The sequence below is a fragment of the Cibotium barometz genome, chromosome 48 (genome assembly GCF_041138505.1).
Source record: "Cibotium barometz isolate CiBa-2024 chromosome 48, ASM4113850v1, whole genome shotgun sequence".
In the NCBI taxonomy this organism is placed as follows: Eukaryota; Viridiplantae; Streptophyta; class Polypodiopsida; order Cyatheales; family Cibotiaceae; genus Cibotium; species Cibotium barometz.
In genome coordinates, this window is record NC_141093.1 from 39,693,480 (window position 1) to 39,721,446 (window position 27,967).

Consider the following 27,967-nt stretch of genomic DNA (forward strand, 5'->3'; position numbering starts at 1 on the left):
AGCTGCATATTTACAAACGTACATTTGTTGGAAGAAGGAAAAAACTATTTATTACTGGAACCCATAGGTATCGGCTTCAGGATGGAGCCATGGCTCTTCTCCCAAGTATGGAGCCCATGTAAGAGGCTCAGGGGGGCCTATCCCCCCTCGTGGATTGGGCGGGATGAAGTCCACTGGCCCGTCTGGAGGCATAACTTCAGCGACCTCGATCAATTTCGCAATCGTTTCCTCCCTAAACGTTTGGACATCTAGGTCCACGTAGCAAGACATTGATGGAAACTGCCATCACAATTCATCAAGGCATAAATAAGATCAACATGACAATATATAAGAAGATAAACAAGAGCATGCATGCATATGGGAGCTGAAAATGCTTACATCCTCTGAAGGGAGCTGAAAAATGCTTCGTAGCAGCAACATTGCATTAAGTGCAACCCTCCACCCACAGCTGTAGCCATCTTCTTGTTTGGGGACACTAACCCTTCGGATGGTCGATCGATCCAGGGTGTCGATGTCCATGCTGAGGCTCTCGTAAGCTGCCATTAGTTTCCTGACTCCACTGTAAACAGAGACCAATCATTATCCTGATCAATCCGGACTTCTAACTCAAACAATAATATGTATCTTAATGATTTTTACTTACAGCAAAACATTTCCATGGACACCAGATGTCGAATTTGCAAGGTAAATGACATTTTCTTGCACGTCGACTAGTAGAAGACTCCAATGAGAACTGCACAATAGATTTCTATTAGTTTCAATCCAAAGGAAGCACTATATAACTCGTGTACGGTGATTCCTATAAACATCATGCAAGAGAGAGAGAGAGAGAGACAAACTCACTTTTCATGATATGCCAAAAAAAATACTCGGGCATCGTCCAGCTGGACCTCCCGAAACCAGTTCAGCATATCGAGGTACGGAACTGACTCTACTAGCAACAGTGTTGAGACCAGTGAATCAATCTGGAACACTCGTTGCTGTACATCCTCGGGCAATAGCGAAATAACAAAACTTCACAAGGAAACATATCAAGAGTGAGGCATCAACTTTAAGAGCCAAGAATGAAAAATTGTGGGAGAAGAAAAGAGTATACCTTAAAACACATCTGAGCACTTTGTCGTTGACTTCAGTTTTGGGATCAAACAAAATGTTGATTTCTTCAGCATGAATCGGGAAATAACATCTATGCCCTCTAATATTAAAGGGTACATAGAACTCCGGCAACAAAAATTGCAGCGCCTCCCGATTCATGGCGTGGAGTGCGCGAACATTTTCCCTTTTTGTTTGCAATGCAAGCATTGCAGCTTGATGTTCCCTTTGAGCGCTTGTCATTAAATTTGCCCGAGTCTAATGTTCATGATCTGGACCTCCCTTGGTCACCTCTTCAATTCTCACTTTTTGTACAGGACGGACATCCAAAATTTGTAACATTCGTTCATCAGTAAACGTAACTGGTCTAAGTAACTTATCGTATCTGAAACGAAGGGCTACTAGGCTGAAAAAATCTTTGTTCATTACTGTCACCCTGTGTGCGTGGGCAGCAAGGACGTAACTATCCAAAAAAAATTCGATCATCTAATCTTCTGTGGCCTCCTGCAAGCAAAACAAGGCCGATGCCTTCCACCTAAACAAAATTCCATTCTGCTCACAAATTCTCCTGGCAAGCCTCTGGAAAGGCAATCTGGGAATAGCAGCTGTCGGGTGCTTCTTCATAAACTTTTTGATTTCTCGCAGGGCTGCCGAATGCTCTGCGAAACGCCTTAGTCTAGGCTGCGTTTTGGACAATCAAGAAGGACTGCTTGATTTCCTGGATCTTGAGGCTTTCAGAACGCCTATCTTCTTCCCAGTAGATGAGGGAGCTGCATTGTCAATGGGTCTAGCTGTATGCCTTACACGAGCCATCTGAAAACGCAAGAAAAAGCAGAAAACTTTGCTATTCAGTAGTACACGATTAACAATTCACCATAAAGCGAGAGAGGGTGGCCAAGAAAGCAATATGCACTTCCTCGCGTTATGGTGAATCCATTCACCATAACGCGAGATGAAGGCCCACAGAAACACAATAATCCTTCTCGTATTATGGTGAATTCATTGACACCAATAAGAGGCGGATTATCGTGCATCCTTTGAGCTTCGATCTTGCGTTATAGTGATTTGATTCACTATAACGCGAGACTAAGAGCCAGTCAAAGCAAAACAATCCTCCTCGCGTTATAGTGAATCGATCTACTACAACGGGAGGAGGGTTCTCCCGAATCTCTTACCATTCCGTCTTGCATTTTGGTGATTCGATTCACCATAACACATAGAGCAGTATTGAGATTCTAATGACTCGTCGTCTGCTTTACGGTGAATCGAATCACCATGACAGAGGGCAAACAGTCGAAGAGAAAACAATGGCAGAGGGCAAACAGTCGAAGGAAAAACAAAACAATCAAGTATTATACAAGAAACTCACAAAACAATCAAGTAATACACTTTCATCACATTCTATGAGTGGGAATGGATGGAGACTGTCGTGTAGGAGGTGAATTAATTGACACCAATAAGAGGTGGATTATCGTGAATCCTTTGCCCCTTGGTCTTGCGTTATGGTGAATCAATTCACCATAACGCGAGTGTAAGGGCCAGTCAAAGCAAAACAATCCTCCTCGTGTTATAGTGAATCGATTTTCTACAACGGGAGGAGGATTATCGCGAATCTCTTACGTTTGCCTTCTGCCATGGTGATTCGATTCACCATAAGACATGGAGCTTATTGAGATTCTAATGGCCCGTCGTGTGCTTTAAGGTGAATCGAATCACCACGGCAGAAGGCAAACAGTCGAAGAAAAAACAAAACAAACAAGCAATATACAAGAAACTTACAAAACAATCAAGTAGTATACAAAAACTTACATTTCTTGCGTGCGAATGGATGGAGACTGTCGTGCAGGAGGTGGAAAATCGGTTCAGTACTGTGGCGGTAGTCGGAAGTCACCTGGAGAGGCAAGCAGGAGGACGGGACAAGGCAAAATCGATAAGAGGACGAAAAGGTGGCTTGATTAACGGCTTTGATTAGTTTTTAGAGCGAACACACGTGCTGGCGGGCTGCCAAGGCAACTAGGCGGCGCTGACGTGTCGCATAGCATTAAAAAGGGCTTTGATTAAACTTTATAGCTTGTACACGTGCTAGGTACACGGCAGGCTACCACGTGGCATTCATGGAATGGCGGGTGAAAACGTGGCGCTGACATGTCGCGTAGCATTAAAAACGGATTTTTTAGGATACTCATCTCATTTATTGCCTCTCTTGGAGTTCGTATTCTCATTTATCTCCCCACCAATGGCCTTCATCTCCATCAACGACTGACTATCTCCTCCAACCCTCCTTCATCTCCATCAACGACTGACTATCTCCTCCAACCCTCCTTCATCAATCATCCTCCTGTATCCAACGTCAAAGACAAACCTCCAACCTCCTTCATCTCCATCTCCTGCGACGATTGTATACAATTCATTTTCCTGGTATTTTTATCTCTTTTGTGCTTCCTTCTTCTTTTGTTATTTCGTTGTTTTGGTTTCAGTCATGGAGAACTTCTTGCTTTGTCTTTTCATCGCGTTAAGGTGAATTGAAAACCTATGACTCCTCGCCTTATGGTGAATTAACTGCGAAGAAGAGTATTTTAATTCGTTTGGCACCTCCTCTCTCAGTATGGGTACTGGAGAACTATCTTTATTTGTAATTCACCATAACGTAAGAGGCGTTGCCAAAGGATGATAAAGTCGTCATGTTGCGGTGAATCAATTCACCATAACGCGAGCGAAGGTCCCATAGGAAGCACAATATTCCTCCTCGCATTATGGTGAATCGATTCACCATAACGCGAGAAGAGGTCCTTGACTTAGCTGCAATTTTATTTGCGTTAGGGAAAATAGATTCACTACAACGCGAGGAGGAATACCTGGATTCCTCTGGCATCTCCTCTCGCGTTATGTTGAATACATTCACACCACACAGAGATTTGTTGTTTAAGATCGACTGTCTCTTGATTCATTGCTTGAACTAATATTTTCCATGTCTTATCTACACCCTTGATTTCAGCCATGGCGCAAGTTCAAGTCGAGTTTGATGTGGACGAAGAGCTTAAAGAAACACCTGCAACTCTATTATATGACTTCCTCTACAAATGTCGACATCATGATTTGCACCCTGCAATTTCGTTGATGTTCAATTGCAATTTTTCTCTGGAGGATACATTTTCTAGCCATCATGGATACTTCGAAGAGGCAAAGCAAGAGTTTGACGAGCTCACAAATGAAGAACCAATGATGATTGATGGGAAAAATCACATTCATTTTAATCTCAAGGTGTCGCCGGAGAAGAAGCAGAGGTTAAAAAAAGGGATTGGCACAAGATGCCATGTGATAAGAAGAGAGCTTTGCTATGCCCTTTTCACAAAAGAAAATGCCACTTGATGGAATACTCTTATGCCTTCTTATGCTTCTTGCACATGAACGTGCAATTAACATATGAAGAATGTACATAGCCGCATGCAACAAATGAAAGTGAAGACACGATTTCTCGTCAGGCTAGTCCCACCGTTGAGGATGTTGCTGAAGAGGAGGACACTCCTCATGTGATTGAGGAGTTCAATGTTGAAGAAGAATTTCTCAATACTCTTCTTGTTTACCATTACAAACTATGAAATGTATATATATTGGAAACATTTATATGGGACATAGATGAAAGCTCTTGTTCTTTTAAAATCTTTCACAGTTACATCATTGTTTTACAATATATATTTCAATGATCAATTTTCTTCCACACTCTGCCCTGTCTTTGTCGTTGTCTTAGCCATTCAGCATGATTCTGCTTTCCCTGTGAGGAGACATATATTGAACGTCTCCGTTCAGCCTGAACCTTTCTTATTGCACATGACACAGCTGATTCAGCATGTTTGATCTTCACACGAGCCCTCACTTGAATCCGCCTATACCACCACTGACATAGTTGCTTCATGGGATTACTTTTCTTTATTCCATGTTGTGTGGCCTTTTGATAGGCACAACGTGCTTGCCAATGAGATCTTTCCATGCCTTGGGTAGACCAAATCCCAAGGCTTCCAAACTCTTCCGCAAAAAAGGTTCCATGTGCATGCAAAATGTGCTACAAATGCTCAACAACAACAAGACATTTAGTATCGTACAATATTTTTTGAACAACAAAAAAAACTCAAAGCTGTAGGTTTTCAAGTAATAACCATGTATTGTGTCAAGTTTGTCCCACCCCATGCCTTTTCATAGCTAGTGTAGAACTCTGTCACAACTGCCTCAAATTTCTCAACATCCCCATCTTCAAACCTTGCTTTTTGCAACAAAGGTGCTAGGCGATCAAGTGCCAACCACGCTTTGGCCTTTGCCACCCTTGCTTGTCCTGAAGAGCCTCGATCAGGTACAGCTGCATGAAGCTTCCTCCACACCTCAAAATCTGTACCCAGATGACCTCTCTGGGTATGATTAGATAAGAACTTTCTGGCTTTTGCACCTCCAAAACATGGTTTGCTAGGAACATTTCCGGTCCTCCCTGATCTTCTCAAGTCCTTCTCAATCTTCACTTGACCACAATGTAAACCTGCATCTGAAAGCACTTGCTCTATTTTTTTAATAGTTCTTTCACTCTCTACTGCTGGTTTCATATTCCATGAAAATTCGATGTATATGTAGACTAGTTTCTCAATTATTCTAACCAGCGCATGCAAAACACAAATATGAACTCTAATCAAAGGGATAGGAAGAATTGGATCCAATTAGGATCCACTCCTGGAGCATCACGATTTGGGGGTTCACGCCTATTACTGATTGCATTTAGGCATTTTTCGAAGGTGTGCATTCTCACTCTCCAATGTGAAATTGTTGATTTCTCGAACTGCCAAAATTTCATTCTTCTCCTTAATAGTGTCCTGCATCTTACAAATAGTCTGCTGCAAATGATCAAACTCTTTTTGTAACCCAGCACAAACTTTTGCTTTGTCCTCGTTTGAAGCTTGCAAAGCTGTTGTGATCGATGCCAAGTAAAAATTCGCACCTTCAAGCATTTTTATCCTGGCATCTCTATCACTCAAATGTCTTTCAAAGATACTTTGACATTGGCCAAACAGTCTTTTGCAATACCCAAGCAATCCATTTTCACCCTCACACACAAACTTGAAGAAACTTGTCAACCCAAAGAATGATGGAGATTGAGAGGAGGTTGGATCTGGTGGGTAAATACTACCATCCAACCATAGGTCCATATTTTTCTTTCCTTCATTTCGAAGCTCAGTAATGCGGGCTTCGCATGCTGGCCTAGACCAATTTCTCTTACAGCAGGGAGCATAATCGGGTTCTACTTGGAAGTGGATGTCCACCTTTTTCCTCTTTTGCTGCACAGGTTCCATTGCATTGTTCTGTGCTTTAACAACACCAAAAAGCATCATGAACTCACACTTCAACCAAAAAAAACCAAAGATATTACACTTATCTCCCGTGAAGAAGATTGCTTCATTAAAACCAAAAGACAACATCACTAAATAATACCTCCTTGTCCATCAAACAAACTTGTTGGTATCCTGGATGAACCAAAATGTACAGAGTACTTGTAAGCACAACCCTCACTTGAAAAAGGTAAGAAATGGGATTGTTATTCATGCACAAGCAGGTATGGTGCATGAAGAACAAATACTTTTCCATCCTTTTTCAAAACTTGCCGCCTTGAGAAGAAGAGAAAATCAAAAACCTCCCGCTCAAAAAAATTCGGATTTGGAGTGGTTGTGGTTGTGCAGTCGGGAAGACAATGAGGGAGACAATGCAAGATGATGGGTTGCAGGGACGAAGTTCAGTTCAAGTTTGGTTAGCAAAGTTGGCTTCGTTACATTCAAAAGTGTAATGAAGAAAGAGAGTGGTGTCTTTTTTCAATAAAATAAGGCACCATAGTGGGAATAAAAAACTATACTCAAGATGCATTGTTTTGAATTAAAAAACACCCTACATGTCAGTTAATGGAATAAAGAACTCAAAAATGACGCACGTACCCTCCAATATTATATGTGGATTTATTGGCTTGCTTTGTCCACATCACCATCCCAAGGGATCTCTTACAAGGCCCCTTTTTGAGTCCAAATTTTCCCTAATATTTTATCCCATGCAGGTGATAAGAAACAAGTCAGAGCTCTCTCCCCCTTTGCAATCCATAAAGTTGGGGTACGATGTGTGTCACTTGTACTACGGAACAGGTACACAAAGAGGTGTAGAGGTATGAAGCAGGTTATGGTTGCTTTGTGAGATCCATATGTGCACTTCATAGCATTTTGCACCTTGCTTTCGATCTGCAAACAAGCCATGGCCACTGAAGCATTGTCTGGAATTGGCCATTCAATAGATGTGAGAGTTGGCATAGGTTTTGGAACTAATTTTCCAGTACCATTTGCTGTCGTGGGAACCACATATGTATCCTCATAGAAGAAGATGTTTCGTGCAAGAAGTTGTGCAGCTGGACACCCCCCAAAGATTAAACTACCAAGCTCCACATGGTATGCTTCAAAGGTTCCTGAAATTGCCTCCATAGGCTCCCACTCACTATAGTTTAAGGGAAAAATATCTACACACGCAGTGCTCAGTATACCATTATTAGCACACAATTGATTTAAAAACAAGAATATAAAGTGGTGAAATAACTTACAATTTGCAGGAAATCGTTGACGTTGGTCATGGTCTGCTAGTTTCAGCTATGTTGCCTTGTAAACATGTTGGACCTTGGCTAGCTTTTTTCCATCACGATCTTGTTTGAGCTCCAATATCCGCCCTTTCCAATGGTGACTTTGTATATCAACGTATCGCTTTGACACCTTGTGGGTTCCTCTTGTACTAGGCTGCATCGTAATCCAATTCCACTTCTCGTACTGTTTGATGTTCCAGTGCCCATCCTCATCTTGACCACTGCTACAAGAGAGAGATTGAATACTGATCGGAGGCCTTCGAGCTCTAGAAGAAGACATCAGATGTATATATTAGAGAGATTATAAACCTTGATGGCAAAGGAAAATAGAATGGTGAGAAAAAAACTTAGACTAGGGAGATGTAAAAAAGAGGAGGAGTTGTAGAGCAAGTTCCAAGGGCTTGGCTGTGCTATTACTGCACTTTGAAAGAGGATATTGGAGGGGGTGAGAGGAGACAATGAGTAAGATTATGAGAGCCAAAGCATTTGCAACTCAAGCTTCCATAGCTTGGCTCCACTGTTACACTCTGTAAAAGGAGGTTGGACAAGGTAGAAGGATGAAGTAAGGAAATGTAAGTGAGGATCAAACTTCCCTAGCTTCTGAGAGGAGGTTGCAGATCAAGCTTCCATAGCTAAGCTCTGCTGTTACACTCTGTAAAAGGAGGTTGGACAAGGAAGATGGATGAAGTAAGGAAATGTAAGTGAGGATCAAACTTCTATAGCTTCTGAGAGGAGGTTGCAGATCAAGCTTCCATAGCTAAGCTCTGCTGTTACACTCTGTAAAAGGAGGTTGGACAAGGAAGAAGGATGAAGGAAGGAAATGTAAGTGAGGACCAAAATTCCATAGCTTCTAAGAGGAGGTTGCAGATCAAGCTTCTATAGCTATAGATCTAGGTTTCTGAGTGAAGAGAGAGGTAGATCAAGAGGTAGATAGCTAAAAGAAGTAGTCTAGAGAGTGAAAAACGCCCTGCTATGAGAAAGGGGGAAGAGAGAGCGTTTTGGAGGGAACGTGGGAGAGAGGGATAGTGGAAAGTGAAGGGGAATGTGCATTGAATGCATGGGAACTCGTTTTTGGGCCTCTATCACTTTAGAGACCTTACTTAATGATGGCTGCAGGCTCTGCTGCAGGCTGCAGCTATCCTTTTCTATAAAAAATAGGAAAAAAATTCATATACGTTTTAAATTTTTGAGTTTTAGTTGATTTTGAAAATTTAAAAAGAGCCTATTTAGCCTATTATTCTAAGTTTGACCACTACCTTCTAGGCTCTTACAAACCATTGGTTTCAATCCACATGTAATCTCCCTATTTGTCTATTTCTTAATCACCTCCATTAGGCAATGGCAAATTAAAGGGCCCTAAAAGACTCCATTGAGTTCCTAATGAACTAGAATCAAAAGAGTCTCCTGCATCTTGAAGACTAAGTCGAGTACCTGTCTCCATAGGTGTAGCCACAAGTTTACAGTCTTCAAGATTATATCTCTTCAATAGCTTATGTATATATTTAGACTGCACCATAACAATGCCATCATTGCACTGCATAAACTGAATCCCTAAATACTAATGCAAGGGCCCCAAATCTGACATCTCAAACGATGACTACAAATTAGCCTTAAAGGCTGAAATCTTATCTATATTAGGTCGCGTGAGAGCAACATGTCATCAACGTATGGAACGATGACCAAAAATGTGTCCTTACTTCTCTTCACATAGAGGATACTTTCTGTTGGACTATTGCAAAAATCATTTGTAACCAAGTATGCATGAATCTTCTCATACCATGCTTTAGGAGCGTGCTTAAGGCCATAAAGAGCCTTTTTCAACTTGCATACTTTAGACTCTTCTCCTTTCACAGCAAAACCAGGAGGCTATGATACATACACCTCCTCATGTAAATCGCCATTAAGGAATGCAGTCTTAATGTCCAACTGATGTACATTCCACCCATGATGTGCTGCCAAAGCAATGATACACCTAATGGTAGTCATACGAGATGTGGGTGCAAAGGTCTCATCATAATCAATGCCCTTTTGTTGGGCATGCCCCTTTGCAAGAAGTCTGGTCTTGTAGCGACCAATGATACCATTTGCGTTGCGTTTTAACTTGTAAACCCACTTAGTACCAATGGCCTTCTTACCATGAGGTAGATCTGTCAAATACCAGGTGTCATTCTTGAGTATAGAGTTATACTCATCCTGCATAGCATGCATCCAATGATCATCATCATATGCTTCCTCAAAGGAAATAGGTTCCTCCTCATTACATAAAGTAGAAATGAGAACATGATCCACATGAGAATAATCTGCATGATGAGAATCTACACGAGTTCTGCTAGGTAAAGGAGCTGCCAACTTGCTATCCCTCAATGTCTGCACAAGCCATTTTCGCATATGCCTAGATTCTTCTATGGCTGCTCTCTCCTCATTCACTACATCCTCAATAATTGCCTCATCAAAAGGCTGATTTGCAGGTTAATTTTGCACCTGCAAAGGCTAAATTTTAGCACTTGGTTGAGAATTCAATTGCTCTACATATGGTTGCCCTCCATTAAACAAAGGTAGGAGTGAATAAAACATGTCTTTTGGGAGCATACATTCTGCTGTTTTTTGCATGAAAGCATGGGGTAAACTGAGTTTTCAACAAAATCAACATCTCTACTTACCAAAACCCACTTTGAGGCCAGATGGTAGAGTCTATATCCCTTGCTTTCTGAACTGTATCCCACAAATATGCATTTAACTTCCTTATCATCAAGCTTACTACATTGTTGCTTAGGCACAATGCAAATGAGCCATAGAAAGCTTCCTGCCATGCCAAGCTTCATAAGGAGTTTTAGACTACAAGGCCTTGGTAGGGCATTTGTTCAACACGTAGTTTACGCACATAGTTGCCTCTAACCAAAAACCATGAGGTAAATCTTGGGCTTTCACCATACAGTTAACACCATATTAGTGAATTTGGGAATTTTCCAATTTCTATTTTTGAATACTTAAAAAAGGAGACATGGATAACATGTTTGTAAGTTTCTCAAAACCCTATCATATGACCTATCGTTGGAAAGCGCTTGAAAAATGGAATCTAAAGAGCTATAAAGCGCTCATTTTGGATTAGTGGTGTTCAAGTTATGGTTAATCCAAACTTTTGACCACGTGTCCCAAACTTGTGGGAAATTCCCATATTCCCCAATATGGTGTTAGTGTGCCATCTCCATGAGAGACTTGTTCTTCCTCTCAGCCACACCTTTTTGCTGAGATGTGTATGGCAATGTACATTGATGCCTTATGCCTTTTTCAGCCATATATGCATGAAATTCCTTGGACATATACGCCCCCCCTCGATCTGAACGAAGGGTGCCAACTTTACATTCACATGCATTTTCAGCCATGGATACAAAGTGCCTAAAGCACATAAAAACCTCTTACTTCTACTTTAATGGATACACCCAACTATATCTGGAGTAATCATCTAAAAGTGACGAAGTAGAGATATCCCCCAATAGATGGTATCCTCATAGGACCACATACATCACTATGTATAAGCTATAATTTCTTAATAGCTCTCATAGATCCATCAATTCTACATTAATGGATACACCAAACTATATCTAGAGTAATCATTAATAAAAGTAACGAAGTAGAGATATCCCCCAATAGATGGTGTCCTCATAGGACCACATACATCACTATGTATAAGCTATAATTTCTTAATAGCTCTCACAGATCCATCCTTTGGAAATGATGCTCGATGCATTTTACCAAGAATACACCCCTCACATACATGTCTAGCAGGGGTATCAAGACTTGGCAACTCAAACACCATATCATGCATTAGAAGGCATAACAAACTGCCATATGGTCATCACTCATAGAACAAGTCATAGAGACTGAGCAAGCATCATACTACAACTTCTCAAATACATCCATCTTGTATAGCCCATGAAACAAGGTACCTGAGGCAATGATAGAATAACCATCGTTTCTATCCTAAACTGTACATCTATCATCCACAAATTTCACCCCATCAAGCCTGACAAGGCTAAGGTTGAAACTGTCAGTAAGTTCTTCTTAATGCCTGTCACATATAAAACTTTAGAAAGAGTAAATGTGCCCCCATTTACAACAGTGAGCACAACTCTACCAACTCCTTTGACAAGATATGAGGAACCATTTTCACATGTGACGGTTCCTGCACTTGGGACACATTCCAAAGATGAGAACAAATTTTTTTGTGAAGTAATCTGCTTACTAGCACCACTGTCAAAGTACCAAGCATCTGATTCTGCCCACTGACATGCATACATCATGAACAGAAGGGTCATAACTGCAATGTACAATCCATGCCCAATCATCTTGAGAAAAACTGGCAGATTCTTTCTTCTCTGCACTTGGTGCAGATGCATCAGCCACACAGCCATGCTCGATTCTTTCCTTTTCTCCTTCTCTAGCCTTTTCTTGCACTCATTTATGTAGTGCCCTGGTTTCCTACAATAGTGACACTTTCCCTTCTTTTTAGGCTTATCACCTTGTTTCTCTGCATCCTTACCTGAGGATTCTGATTTTGGCTTATAGCCACCATGCAAAGAAGCTTTACCTTTGCCTTTCTGAATGGCAACAAAAGCTTGGTCACCAACTCACATAACAGATCTGTTTTGCCTAGACTGCTCTTCTTGCAAGAGTACTAAAACCAACTCATCAAATGTAAGGGAATTTGGATTTCCCTTCATCATGAGTCTAAGGGTAGAGGAAAAACTCTGATAAGAATCCGACAATGCATTGAGAACTATGGGCACCAATGTACTATCAGGATATATGTCATCCACACTAGCGAGCTGCTCCTTAAAATCTTTGATCTTAGCCAAGAAGATGTCCATTGAGTCTCCCTCATTCATGTGCTCAGACTCCAACTGTTTGCGTAGATATGCAGCACATGCTTCATTGTACATCTGGTATAATGCATCAAGTGCATCCCATGCCTCTTTTGAAGTCTTACATGACCAAATATGAGAGATAATGCTTCGCTTCACAAAAAGTGCAAGCAATGCATGTGCATGTGCATCTCTTCCATCCCATCTCATTTGAGCAGCAGTGGGAGGTACTAGTGGTGCATGTGGAGGAGCCACATCTGTATCAGATTCTACTACTTCAGATGTACTTGCAGCACCTGGTTACACTGGTAGTTGTGAAAAACAGGATGAGTTTCACTACCACTGACCACATTCCAAAGGCCTTTAGTAACTAGTACATGCCTCATCATATAGGACCACAATGGGTAGTTAGTCCCATCAAGTTTGTCCTCAGCAGACAACATGTTGAATACATCACTATTGCCAACCATGACTGTCTACTAAATGCAAAATCTTTTAACACACTGCAAGTACTTATTAGTATTCACTGAATGCAACCCCGGATGGCTGCCAACTGACTGAATCACCTGCAAAGTGTATGAAAAATAACACAGAGTAGAGAATAGAATGTTACTAGTGAAAGTATGATAGTCGATGTTGTTGAAGACACTATAGATGCTGCTGCACACCAAATCTTTTCTGCTACACAACTGAAATACCCAAAATCAAGCAGAATAAATCCAAAATGATGCCTCTCCAGAATGTCTGCAGAAACCTTGCGGTGCCCAAAATGCACCTGAAATTCGTATACATAATAGTACATTATATACCTTCTTCTCCTATGAGGGTATGTGTTACAGGACCATGGTACATGGAGATTAGATTATTTAGATTATTCCATAAATTAAATAATAAAATAAATTAACCATAACATCATAGCATAAATCAAGAGCATGAAAAATCAAAGAACACAAGATTGGGTGCAATCTCCCCCCCGACGTGTGTGGCTCCACTCCCACATGATGCGGTATTTAAATCATATTAATAATTTAGCCCTTGGAGCCATAAATAGCATAGCTTTTCCAAAATTGGGCTTTTACAAAATTGAACCTTAGTCCAATGCTTTTAATAAAGCATCTCATCAGAAATAAACCTTGCCCAACATATGTACAATGGACCAAACCATACAAAATTAAATATTTAGTGCACATGTGCTTGGCTAGATAATCTTGTCCAATGCCCACATTGGTTTCTTGAACTCAAGATCTATACTCAACATAGTCCACAATGTTAGATCACAATTACTTTGGAATTACTCACAAAAATAATTCTAACAAATAGAAATAATTCACTACTATGCTTCACACATAAACCATGCATGCATCACACATAATTAATCAAATTCACTCCCATCATAAAATATTCTCAAAAATCTCACTCCCATAATAGTCCTCCCGTTTGAGAAAGATAACCGTCCTCGGTTATAACTATCAGCACACACGAGTGATCAAACACATTAATTGTTCCCACATTGGATTCACTCACAATGTCATTATGTATTTAAGTGGATTCACTCCCACATATCCTCACACACATCACGTGTCTTAAAGTTGATTGGATTCACTCACGATCAAACTCACAGAACCTTTACATGTGTTACACATGTCTTAGAGTTGATCGGACTCACTCACAATCAAACTCCTACACTATATTCAGTCACAATGTTTTCATATGCGTCACACGTATTCACAAAGTATACCACACATTTCACAGGTGTCATAGCTAGTTGGATTCACTCACAACCAACTAGGGTCACCCTCATCAAGAATTAATTCAAAAGAGTTGATTGGATTCACTCACAATCAAACTCGTACATTGGATTCACTCACAATGTTTTCATAGGCCTCACACATATTCACAAAGTATACCACACACGCTTCACACGTGTCACAGAGCTGGTTGGATTCACTCATAACCATCTAGGGTCACCCTAATTAATTCAAAAGAGTTGATTAGATTCACTCACACTCACACTCAAACTCACACATTTGTTACATGCGTCACACATGTCATAGTTGGTTGGATTCACTCACAACCAAATTAATCACACTTGGGTCACCCAAGATATTCGTTTTACTTATTGGATCACCCAATAATAAATTAATTATCATAACATTCTCTCTTGTTTGGGTTGCAACTAACCTCAGTTTCATATTTAATTAGCAAGTAAAGAGAGTTAGAATATAATATTAGTCACAGATAGAATCTCTCTCTCAACACTAGATTGTGATAAATTATCTATCCCCTTGGACATCAAAAGAGTATCTTTCACAGACACTAACACAAGTATCTCTCACAGACACCTAGTTAACCTTATTTGAAATAGAAAAGAGAATAATTTAAAGAAAGTGTATTAAATGAGGTGTTAAGTTTTAAAGGTTGAATGTGAAATATTAACAATAAGTTACATACATTCTTATGTGCATGATTGTTAGTTCACTCGAGTTCTGATAGTGAATGGTCTAATATGTATTTTCTTCCGCGTATAGAAAGTACATATAAATCATTGCACTATCTTGACCAATATATTTGAATTTTAAAAAAATTTGAACAATACATAAGTATGAGTTTTAGGCTTACCTGGATTATCATAAATACCTTGATGTTGAGAATTACCCTCTTGATCGAAAGAGAAGTTGTCGTCCTCATGGTTGACTCGTGAAAAATAACAATCCTTGATGAAATCTGTAAGAAGTAAACCTCGAGAAAACTTTTTAAAGTCTCATGTTGCTTGTCTTGAAATCCTTTATTTAATTTCTAAATAGCAATGGTAGATATCAAGCTTACACACATATACATGTACAAACTCAAGTCTATATACTACTGAGGTGAAATGATCTTACGGCCTAGAATAATGTGAGCCTTAATATTAGGATCTAGTATGAAATTTTTATCCTAGACGTGAGTTCTTGTTGTAGAGTGGAGAAAACATTTAAAACCATTGAATCCAATGTTGGGTCAAGATGGTAACAATAATAATTGCTCTTTTTATTATTTATTTATTTATTCTTTTCAAGATTAAATAGATGTGCAGTAGGTGAGAATAAAACGTCAACATATTTAAACAAAATAAAAACGTTAAAGTCAAAAGCTTTTAAATTTTAGAGCTTTAATCCAAGCTTTGGTAGAGTTCCCCTCCTTTTTTTAAGGTTATAGAGATTTCCATTGCAAAAGAAATAAGTAAAATATTATAGAATTGCAAAAATAAAGTAGAAAAGGTAGCAAACTTATCTGACTCCCATATATTTCGAAAGAAGGCTTGTCGAAGCAGTGAAAGTCGATGACGTCCAATCGAAAAATAAAAATAATAATCTAAATAAAAATAATAATCTAATAACACCTTGATGTGTCTACAATGAACTCAGGAAATAACTTGTTGGGTCTTCAAAGGAGTCAAGGAAGAAAACATCAGTTGATCACTTGTGCTGAATTTCTTTTGCCCCAAAATCTAAAAATTTATTGAAATTAGATGTCCACAATTGGCACTTTGTAACCCACTTTGCCACTTTGAAGATGTCAAAGCTTTCTTTTAAAGCTTTTGTAAGGCTTTTGAGATTAGCTTATGGAAGACATAAGCTTTGAAATCTTAAAGCAATAAGATTTTAAAAGCTTATGGAAATAAGAAATAACCTTTACGGCTTTCAGCGCTTAAATATATATATATATATCTAAGAAAATGCTCCTAAGTGAACCCGCTGGGTGTTGCTTCTTTAAGAAGGAAATTCATCCCCTTAAGATTTAAGCTTTTAAATATATACTAGTATTGGACCCGTGCGTTGCTGTGGTGGGACAGGTAGAGTTCCCAAAAAAATAGGCTCAGTTTCTCCAATTTAGGTCATGTTTTAAGTAAACACAATACATTATTTCAAGTGACTTCATATATACATATCTCAAAATAACATCCATGTCTCGTAGATTTATAGCGAAAACAAAAATATCATAGTAATGTAGCATACGAAGATGTAAAAAAGGACCAATATTACATATTCTCAAAATGCACCACAAAATACGTATTCTCAGTCAGTAATGTCAGAATCAACAAATTGAATTCTTCTCTTGTGAGAAGGATCATTCATTTGTCTCCTCACAATACGCTCTCTATTGTAAAGTGGTGATCCATCCCACACATACTCTACTATCGATGAATGCAAAGGACCTGCACAAATGAAACAACGATAAATCAAATCTTAAAAGGACCTGCACATAACGACACATCGATAAATAAAATCTCAAAAGGACCTGCACGTAACGACACATCGATAAATAAAATCTCAAAAAAATCTTATAATAGAAAAACATAATCAAAATTACCTCGTACAATAGAACATCGAGTGGATGGTACATGAGGAGCTCTAGTATAAAACCCATAACGAATAACACATGAAGGATGTAAGAAACAACCAGTCATCGGGTACTGAATACCTTTCAAATGATACAAAGCATCTGTCCATCTCTCTCCAAAACAAATAGACACCCCACTCGTCATCAGGAACACCGATCCCGTACATCTCGATGCCTTCATCGACAACTCTTACCACCATAAACGTATCAATGTCATGCAATATCCTAAAATCAAAGCATAACAAATAGGTTATACAATTATTTATATATAGGTTCAAAAAATATTTATACAATGCCTAACAATTATACTTATATTTACCCATCATCTATAAGCATCAATCATAATCCCTGCTACGTGACGTCGGGCAGTAATAGGAGCTGACCATAGTGGTGGCTCTATACAGATAGACATCAGTATAGAATGTCATGTTCCATACTTTGTAATCAAGAAAAGTTATGCAAATATAGAGAATAACTCACCTACTATCCTCGACAAAGGCATGTCTAATGTAAAGGTAATCTTAGACATGTCTGTCAAAACATAAACAACAAAAATAGGTACTTTTACCATGGACAAATATGTATAAAAAAAGAAATCACAACAAAATTAATCAAATTGCAGAACTTAAATAAGAAACCTGACTTGTCACTCTGAAGTCATCAAGATCTCCTTATAAACAATATTGTTTATTATAGGTGTATAACTTTGAAGATCATCAAATGAACACTCCACATTAGCATTATCCTCAAGTAACACCTTCACGGCATGAGGAGACCGTGGTCGTGACAACGCGATATACAATTGCCCATGAGTAAACACTAGAGTCACCAAATACAACCCCAAGACATTTAGGGTTTGGCCTTGTGATTTGTTTATTGACATGCCAAATGCCAGCCGCATGGGAAACTATCTCCGAATGGTAGTTGGGCCTCGCTGCATACTCTTTCACTAACTTTAGTACCAGTGATGATTTTAGTCTCCAAGACTTTAGAGTGAAAGGCCTTACATATCATCCGTGTACCATTACAGAGTCCACGTCTTGGATCCAAGTTACGAAGGAAGCAAAATAACAGGAGCTTCTAACTTTAAAACCAAGCAATGAGGTGGATATCCGCCCCGAAGGTCGATTGTGTTCAAAAATTCTGTGGAATATAGGAATGAATTTTCATCATTTTCAAGAATTGAATCTGCACTGAAATATTGCTTAGGCTCACCAGGCATTGCATCCAAAGCTGTCTTATTCACAATATCCACTTGACTGTTTATTGGAGCAAGAATAGCACGCTCACTAAAGTATGAAGCATATGTCGTAGTGATAGCCAATTCAGAGTATACCCAATGTACCAAGTCTTTAAGAGTCGATCTTTGCAAGACCATATTACTTGGTAGTGTCACCATCGTATTATCATCGCTACAATCCACTCCATTCCCGATATTCATGACCCACTATTTAAACTCATTGCATCCATTAGTATTGCTTGATTGAATACGCATATTTCCAGTTAACTTTAGAACTTTGATAGAGTTCCATAGAAAGGAACGACACAATGCTGCATTAACAATATCCTCACGTCTTCCCTTCATAATAATAGGCAAGATTTGTCTAAAATCTCCCCCCATTAATACAACCTTTCCACCAAATGGCTTATCTGAGAATAATACATCTTGTAAACTCCTATCCAATGCTTCAAAAGCATAACGATGAATCATTGGAGCCTCATCCCAAATAATGAGATTACAAACTCTCAAAACCTCAGCAAGTTGTCCATGTACAGGGATTTTGCAAGTTGAAGAATTGTTTAGCTTCAAAGGTATCTTGAATCTAGAATGTGCAGTACGTCCATTCGCCAAGAGTAGAGAAGCAATACCTGACGATGCATTGGCCAAAGCAACATACCCTTGTACACGTACTCGCGCAAGCAAGCAATTATACAAATAGGTCTTGCCCGATCCCCTCGGACCATCTAGGAAAAAAATGTCACCTGCATCTATCGCAATTGTGTGCATTACAGCATCGAAAGCAACACACTGGCTATCTGTTGATGTTGACTCCATAGCACTTGATAGGTTAGATTGGAAAAAGACTTAGGGAAAATAATGTTAATTTGATCTAGTAGGCACTTAAATTAATGTGTAAAGGTTTTGTGCATGGTCATGTGACCAGAGCCCTCTCCACCATAGCCCCACCAATCATGCATGGTCATGTGACCAGAGCCCTCTCCACCATAGCCCCACCAATCATGCATGGTCCACATAAGTGTTCCTTGCACTGCTGTAGCCCTTTCTTATTTAAAGTTATAGCAGGTTCATGCATAAAAGCTTAGAATTTTCTATTTTTAAGAGCAAGGCCTGAAGTGGAGTGTAAAAATTATTTTTGACTCACAAGTAATGCAAAAAGATATTTAAATACACTTTCTTGCAGAAGTGGGGGAGATTTAACCCATTTTGGTGTCAATGCATGTTCTTCTTTTTCGCGTATTCTAGCAATTTGGATACGCACGGGTTTCGAACAAGCAATTAGAGAGAGAGAGAGAGAGAGAGAGCTGAAGTCTATGCAGGCCCAAAATATTATTTTCTAGGTTTACCAAAGTTTATGGTTAATGGTATGTATAAAATATGTAAAGCATGAAAACTTGGTAAAGCAAGCTAAACATGCATTCCCTCATGAAAAGCATGTCAATACAAGGCCATTAGATGTTATACAGCCAGATATATAACATCCACAATGGCCTTATATTGACATGCTTTTCATGCTATATATTTGGATGTATAGGGAATGACCAAGATTGCAAATAAATTATAGGTTGCAAGTATTATGTTACATTCATTCGTTTGATAATCACACTAGAAACGTGTTGGTTTATTTAATGAAGGAGAAAAGGGAGGTGTTTACTCACTTTTAGAGATTTAAAGCCTTGGTCAAGAAGGAAAAACATATGCATATTAAATGTCTAAGATCAAATGGTGGGGGAGAGTATTTCTCCAATGCGTTCATTGATTTCTTAAGAAAGCAGGGAATCAAGAGACAGTTTACATGCAGGTACATTCTGCAAAATAGGATGGTGTTACAAAAAGAAAAAATCAGCACATTACATAGAGTGTAGAACATGCCTTAATATCTAAAAAGAATATTTCATGTTATTTTTGAATATAATCAACAAGTAATAGTAGCAAAGCTATTACAATAACCCAATATGCCTTGATTGCCATCTCTTACAAACTTCAGTAGGGAAGTCGTACCTGATAATGGAGGAGAAAAATTTGTTCTTGGACATTTCAGATAGATTGATCCATCGCATCGCAAAAGCTATGTTTTATACCTAGTATAAAACATAGTATGTTTTATACTATGCAAAAGCTATGTTTTATACCTAGTATAGAAAGAAATTGTGTTCAAGGTAAATGTAGAGAATGGCTAGGAAGAGCATGTGAGAGATCAATTAAACTGTATGGCATCACATGCAATATGACATTGATATACATTATTTAGCGGGGTTGATCAAGGTGCAATACTTTTTGCTTTGTGCTCTCATGTAATGATGAATGAAGTTGAAAGTGATTTTAATGCTATGAATGATTAACCTAAACTAGGGTGAGGCTATATCATACCTCTAGCATGACCCTTACCCTCCCCAACATGACAGGAGTGTTGATACCTTTTTTCACATATGCTACTAGCAACCTTGGGGTGCATGGGTATGGCTATAATAAAACTTGGTTGGTGCTCTATTGAGGATATGCGAGTGAGTAAAAGGTGGGGCGCCTGAGGATCTACAAGGGGTAGCTTGTATGTGTGTGGTGTAACATCATGCAAGGAGGTGAGTAATACACATAGATTATGGGCTAGCTAGTTCCACTAGGCGATACATCCAAGTGTTAAAGTGGGGAATCGGGGCACCAAAAGCATGGTTATCAATTGAAGTGATGTGTCTTGCTATATATAGAAGCATCTGATATATGAGCATATGATAAGATTAGGGAGGTGTATGATGTCTGCCATAGAGGTATATCCACATTTATGTCAGGAATATGATGCCTTAACATAAAGGGTAAGGAGAAAATGAGTTTTGAGCCAAAACAAAGACATGATTAGTAGGGTTTTTCACCAATATCTCATGTCTCTTGTAGGCTACTACATAGTAGAAGGACTCTTCCAATGCACTTTTCGGGTTCTGAGTTTCTTGTTCATATTTCATATATAATAAAGTGGTAAAAACCTTCTTACCACTTCTCATGCAATTTTGACCAGGGAAGTTGAGTTACTTGCTTTTATGTCACATTTAAAGTATCTTTATCACACAGGTATTTGGCTCTACCAAATAATTCCTTGAGTGACAAAAGCTCACAAAAAAGTCAAATGTGTACTCCTTTGGAGTCAAATTTGTGACATGATGGAATCACGTGGATCTATAATAGCCACAGTTGGTGAAGGAAGTTTGGTGCAGTGGGTATGTGTTATGAAGCATAATCTAAGGATTTTGATATGAATGATCATATATGCTGAGGTAACATCAACTCAGGTTTAAGTATAGTCGATCATTTGAATATGGAATTATGAGAGATGTTACACTCATCCCATACTTTCTTGCACATGCCCTTATGCTAATTAGACCAATTTCAACTTTCTATATATAATTGCATGACGTATGGCTGTTATTACATACTGCACCTCCCAAGAGAACTCCACACATTCACAATCGGAAGAAGCAATAGACAACAACTATCGTGGGGTACTTACCAATGCTTCGGGCTCACGTCCCTTTGAGGCTCTCCAAGTTTGCTTTTGGAAGCTCAAATCCTCCAATCTCCACCTCCACTCTATCTCACCACCGCGGAGTCACTCACACCACAATGCAAGGCAATCGTCCTCTCACTCTCCCACACACAAGCATGGAAGAGGCACATGCACTAGAGTACTCTCTCTCTCTCTCTCTCTCTCTCTCTCTCTCTCTCTCTCTCTCTCTCTCTCTCTCTCTCATACACAAGACAAGACAAGAGCTCTCATAGCACAAAAGGGGATTGTATCTTTCCATTATGAGAAATTTCCTTATGTAGTACAACTGGCCCTTATTCACAATTGGGTGTCCAAAACTTACTAACTAAAGCCATGGCTGGCTAGTATCTCATAATGTACAACCTTTATAGTGCCTTTACATAACACTTGTTAATGTCCTCAAATGGAGGATCATCTTTGTTAATCCAAAATGGGATTAACATCCCCCCTACTTAATGTAGGTTCTATCCTTAGAACCTTTACCTAGGTCGAAAGACCTAGCCGTCAAACTCATGTCTGTAGAAGTTTTGGCATAATTGAAGCTTTTTGAGGGTTCTTATGAATGCTGAGTGTGATGTCCAGAATGCAATGTCTACCATGTCTTCGAATGTGACATGCATGTATCCTGGTAGACACCTGAGGCGATGATAAAATAAAGCATCATTCCTCATTCATCCGGGCCTTTGTTCATATCAAAGCATAGCTACTCTGCATCATATCCATCGTATCTTTCCTTTGGTTGATTGATGAGAACTATGATCAACTTCAAAAATCTTATGGTTGGCAGCAGTCACTATGTCGGGATCTGGTATTCTGCGGTATTCTACGCCATGCTTGTATCCATGTCAGCATCATCTGATTTCTTTGACTGGTTATATCCTAGAATGTTGATGGCAAGAACTAAGGGAAGTTGTAGCATACATGGGAATCCTATTGCTTTGCTTCGTGGAACTATAAAGGAGTGAGTCTTAGCTTAATCCACTCTCTGTGTTGGCAGGGAGCACTCGTACTAAAAACTATAATCTAGCAATGTGGGATACTCCTTGAGCCAATCAAGCTATATTCCAAAGTCCACCAGGCACGAGTTAGTATCATCTGTTATACTATTGCGGTATATCCACCCCGTGTGCTGCTTTTACCACCTGTATAATGTTGCCATATATATATAGGCAGTGATGTATGTGAACACACTTAGGACCGTCGGGGCACTTTTTTCTTTAGGAGGTTTTTCCCCCCGGCTTGTATATACGCCCATCCTTCTAGGGCTAACTTATCTTTTGTACATTGACACAATCTAATACTTTGTGTTGTGTGCATTCTTGCTTCTTCTTCTCCAAGCTTTGTGTGCTTTCCTGCAACCCTAATTCCAACAATTGGTATCAGAGCAGGCATCGGCTCCCAGGGCTACGCCGCCGACACCCTCCGACTCACGTTCTCCGATTGAGGTGAGCTTTCACGAGCGCTTGCACGTCCCTATACTTTGCAAATAAGCCCATAGGGCTTGGCGTTCTCAGAAATTGAATCTGAGGTCATTTCGGGCTCCGTTTTTACATTTCAAGTTCTGCACAGGTGTTTTCGTCATTTTGTGCAGAAATTTTGACAGTGCAGTTTTCTGCAAAACAGGCATACGTATTCTATTGTGGACCGTGCTACATAGCACGAGTTATTTTCTGTTCAGTCTTTGCTTCATTACAGGTAGCTTTTGCATCAGTTTCAGTCAGTGGCCATGGCTGATAACAGCAATGATGTATTTCGCATGTTGTCTGCTGATGACAAACTGGATGGAGACAACAACTACCCACTTTGGGCATACATGATACAGCATGTTTTGGTTGCAAAAGGAGTGTGGAACATTGTGCAGGGTATGGATGTATGTCCAGGTTCTGTGGATGTAGGATCTATTGAGGATGTTGCAGGTTCTAGCAGCTCTACTGTTGCTGCTGTTTTACCCACTGCTGAACAAGCTCGTTGGGATGGTAAAGATGCGTAGGCTCGTGCCTTTCATGTGGTAAAAATAAAAGGGACAAGGTAAGCAATGCATCATCATATGCATGTGTGAGTGTTTGAGCACGAAAGATAAAAATTTGATCTTATAAACTCTACGTGAAACTGTAGGAAAATGGTTCATGCCGTGAACCACCCTACAGTCATGCACGCCGTGAACCATCCTTTGGTGTTTCATGTCGTGAAAGAGTTCAAAGAAATTCATGCTGTGAAACGATAAGAACCGCGGCCAATTATAAAATGACACGTGGCTCCTTTATTAAACATAGCTGCCTTGTCCGACGGCTACACCATAAAATCAAATTTTTTGTCTTCTTGTTCATCACTTTGCCTTGTGTGATTTTGTGTCTTCTTCTTCAATTGCTTTTCGTGTCTTCTTCTTCGATTGCTTTTCGTTCATCACGTGCTTGCTTCCAACTTCCTTCAACCGCTTACCCAAGCTCATCGAGGTGGGAGCTTAACTTTTTTTTTCTTTTTGCTACAAGGCACATTACCTCGCATCGTGATATGTTCACTTGTCTTGAGGCTGTCCCTAATGGGAATACTGTCACATGTGCCAATAATGCTTCTTACCCAGTGAAGGGCATTGGTAAAATTATGCTTACTGCTGCAAATGGCAGCGCTTTCACACTTTCAGATGCTTTGTATGTGCCAGGGATAAAGAAGAATCTACTATCTGTCTCTGCGCTTGCTAGACTTGGACTTGTAGTCAAATTTGTGGATGACAGATGTACTGTTCATGATTTGACTTCTGGTGATACGATTATTGTATCTGGCACCTTGTTTCGTGGGCTGTATAGGCTCAATTCTTATGACAAGTGTGTGGAAGATTCAGCAAATGCAGTTTCTGATGAAAAGGCAGTTTCAGATGCAAAACTATGGCATGCTCGTTTTGGTCATCTAAACTTTGCTAGTTTGCTGCGTTTGCAGAAATTTGATATGGTTGCTTCATTGCCCCCTCTTGAGGCACCATTGAAACATGTTTGTGAAGGCTGTATTTTGGGCAAAATGCAGCGTTCTACGTTTCCAGAGGATGGTTCTATGCGGGCCACTCGCAAATTGCAACTTGTACATAGTGATGTATGTGGGCCTATGCAAACTCCGTCATTTGGTAACACTTGTACTTCGTGACTTTCATTGATGATTACTCAAGGCATACATGGGTATATCCACTGAAGGCAAAGTCCGAAGTGTTTTTGTGCTTCAAACAGTTTTTGCTTATGGTTGAAAATGTATCCAATTGTAATGTGGGCACCCTCCGTTCTGATCGAGGGACGGAGTACATGTCTAAAGAGTTTGATGCATTTCTGTCTAGTCGTGGGATAAAACACCAATGTACAGTGCCGTATACCCCTCAGCAAAATGGTGTTGTTGAGAGAAAAAACAGGTCACTTATGGAGATGGCACGATGTATGGTCAAGAGCCAAGCTTTGCCACATGCATTTTGGCTTGAGGCTGTCATGTGTGCTGCATATGTACTCAACAGGTGTCCCACTAAGGCCTTGCGGTCTATTACTCCATACGAAGCTTGGCATGGCAGGAAGCCTTCTATTGGTCACTTGCGTGTCTTTGGTTGCTTGGCCTATGCTTTAGTGCCTATGCAACAACGCAGAAAATTGGATGATAAGGCTGTCAAATGCATTTTTGTTGGTTACAGTGTTGAGAGCAAGGGTTACAGATTGTATCATCCGCAGTCAAAGCGTATCTTGATTAGTCGAGATGTTGTTTTTGTGGAAGATGCTGTACAGCCTTTGTTATCATGTACCAAAGAGACAGGTGTGAGCTTACGAGATGTATTTGATACGTTGTTGCCTCTGTTTACAGGTGGGAATTCAAATGTAAGTCCTAATGAGGCAAATATTCAGCGTATGCAGATTTCAAACGACATCATAGATCAGCCTATTTCTGATGTAGATTTACAGGATGTAATCTATGAGGATAGGGCTGAAAATGAGCAGGCTAGAGGTATGCCTAAATGACTGGTGCAAACCTTGCGTGATAGTAAAATTGATGCACCTATGTCTAGTCGTACTCGTTCAAGTTTTCAGCATGCCTCTTATGCATCAGATTGTTATGCTTTGGCTGTGTCTAGTATGTGTGAAGGAGAAGAACCTCTTTCATTTGATGAGGCACAAAAATCAGAAAATTGGTTGGCTGCAATGCAAAGTGAATATGATGCTATAATGAAGAATGGTACATGGTCTTTGTGTGATTTGCCTATTGGTAAAAAGGCCATTGGATGTAAGTGGGTTTTTAAGTTGAAACGAAAGCCAGATGGCAGTGTTGATCGCTATAAGACTAGACTTGTTGCAAAGGGTTATGCTCAAGAAAAGGGCATTGATTTTGATGAGACCTTTGCTCCCACTTGTCGTATGACTACCATTCATAGCATTTGTGCATTGGCAGCTCATAATGGTTGGAATGTACATCAGTTGGACATAAAGACTGTGTTCTTGAATGGAGATTTGCATGAGGAGGTGTATGTATCGCAGCCTCGTGGTTTTGTTCAAAGAGGGCAGGAAAACAAAGTGTGCAGGTTGAAAAAGGCTTTATATGGTTGAAAGCAAGCTCCACGAGCTTGGTATGAAAAGATACATGCATATTTGACTGCACAAGGTTTTCAGAATAGTCCAACAGAAAGCACTTTGTATGCTAAACGTGTGGATGATGTACATCTAATCATTGCTCTATATGTTGATGACATGCTGCTCACAGGACCAAATGAGAGTCACATTGCTGATTTTAAGGCTGATTTGAATGCTTCTTTTGAGATGTCAGATTGGGGGCATTTGCATCATTATTTGCGGATACAATTTAAGCAGTGTGATGGAGGTATTGCTTTGTGTCAGACAAAGTATATTGAGACATTGTTGTGGAGATTTGGCCTTGAAGACTGCAAGCCTATTGCTACTCCAATGGAGACAGGTTTGAAGTTGAGTCTTCATGATGCTGGAGATCACTTTGATGTCACACTCTATCAGACAGCTGTTGGTTGCCTCATTTATGTATGCATTACGAGGCCGGACATTCAGTTTGCAGTCTCAGGTGAGCAGGTTTATGCATAGCCCAGGGTCTCAGCATTGGAAGGCAGTTAAACGCATCTTTCGTTACTTGAGTGGCACCATACATCTTGGGTTATTTTATCCCAAGGGGGGATCGTTGCCGCCAGATTTGCATGCTTTTTTGGACTCAGATTGGGCTGGTTGTTATGACACAAGAGTGTCCACAAGTGGTTTTTGTTTCATGCTCGATAGCTCATGCATATCTTGGTTGAGCAAGAAGCAACCTACTGTGGCCACTTCTAGTTGTGAAGCTGAGTACAGGGCAGCTTTCATAGCTACAGTTGAGTGTGTGTGGCTCAGACGGCTTATGGGGCTGACTTGGGTGTTGGACAGGAGTCTGCCACCTCTATTCACTGACAGTCAGAGCGCATTGGCAGTTGCGAGAAACCCATTTTTTCATGCTCGCACAAAGCACATTGAGGTGCATTATCACTATGTCAGGGAGAGACTCTCAGCAGGAGAGATCAGCTTGGCCTATGTGCCAACACAGGATAACCTCGCCGAACTTTTCACAAAGGCGCTTCCTCGTGAGAAGTTTGAAGCTTTCTGCAAATTTTTGGGCTTGCTCCCCTTTGTGGATTGATCTACTTCGGGCATGGCACTCCCCTATACATGAGTACCAGCTCTCGTTCACACCATCACTCCCAGGGGGGATTTGTTGCCATATATATATAGGCAGTGATGTGTGTGAACACACTTAGGACCGCCGGGGCACTTTTTCCCTCTTTAGGAGGTTTTTTCCCCCGGCTTGTATATACGCCCATCCTTCTAGGGCTAACTTATCTTTTGTACATTGACACAATCTAATACTTTGTGTCGTGTGCATTCTTGCTTCTTCTTCTCCAAGCTTTGTGTGCTTTCCTGCAACCCTAATTCCAACATATAACTGATCATAAATGTGAGATGATGCGAATCTCAGCAGTTCATCTAAGTGTGGGTTTGCCAATTTGGTGTGCCGTGCCACATTTTCCCACAAAGTGCCTTCACCTCCCATTGGTAGCAGCTCTTCTAAGTCTGGCACTCGAAGAGAATATGGCACATATGGTTGCCGCCTCGACTCCATGGTGGAGTAGGCTTCTGGCAAGATTCTCCATGTTGGCTCAAAGGGTGTAATCTAATAAAGACTCCATGGGCTTCTCCGGCGGA

At 40.0% G+C, this 27,967-nt stretch overlaps 1 protein-coding gene across 1 annotated transcript; it reads right to left on the reverse strand.

Moving 5' to 3' along the window:
- Nucleotides 1-51: 51 nt before the first annotated feature.
- On the reverse strand, nucleotides 52-27,915 carry LOC147611170 (uncharacterized). Its single transcript, XM_086785347.1, has 3 exons — nucleotides 27,809-27,915; nucleotides 379-559; nucleotides 52-279 (listed from the first exon to the last, which is right to left on the reverse strand). The coding sequence occupies exons 1-3, from the start codon at nucleotides 27,913-27,915 to the stop codon at nucleotides 52-54; spliced, it is 516 nt and encodes a 171-aa protein (XP_086641473.1).
- Nucleotides 27,916-27,967: the final 52 nt, after the last annotated feature.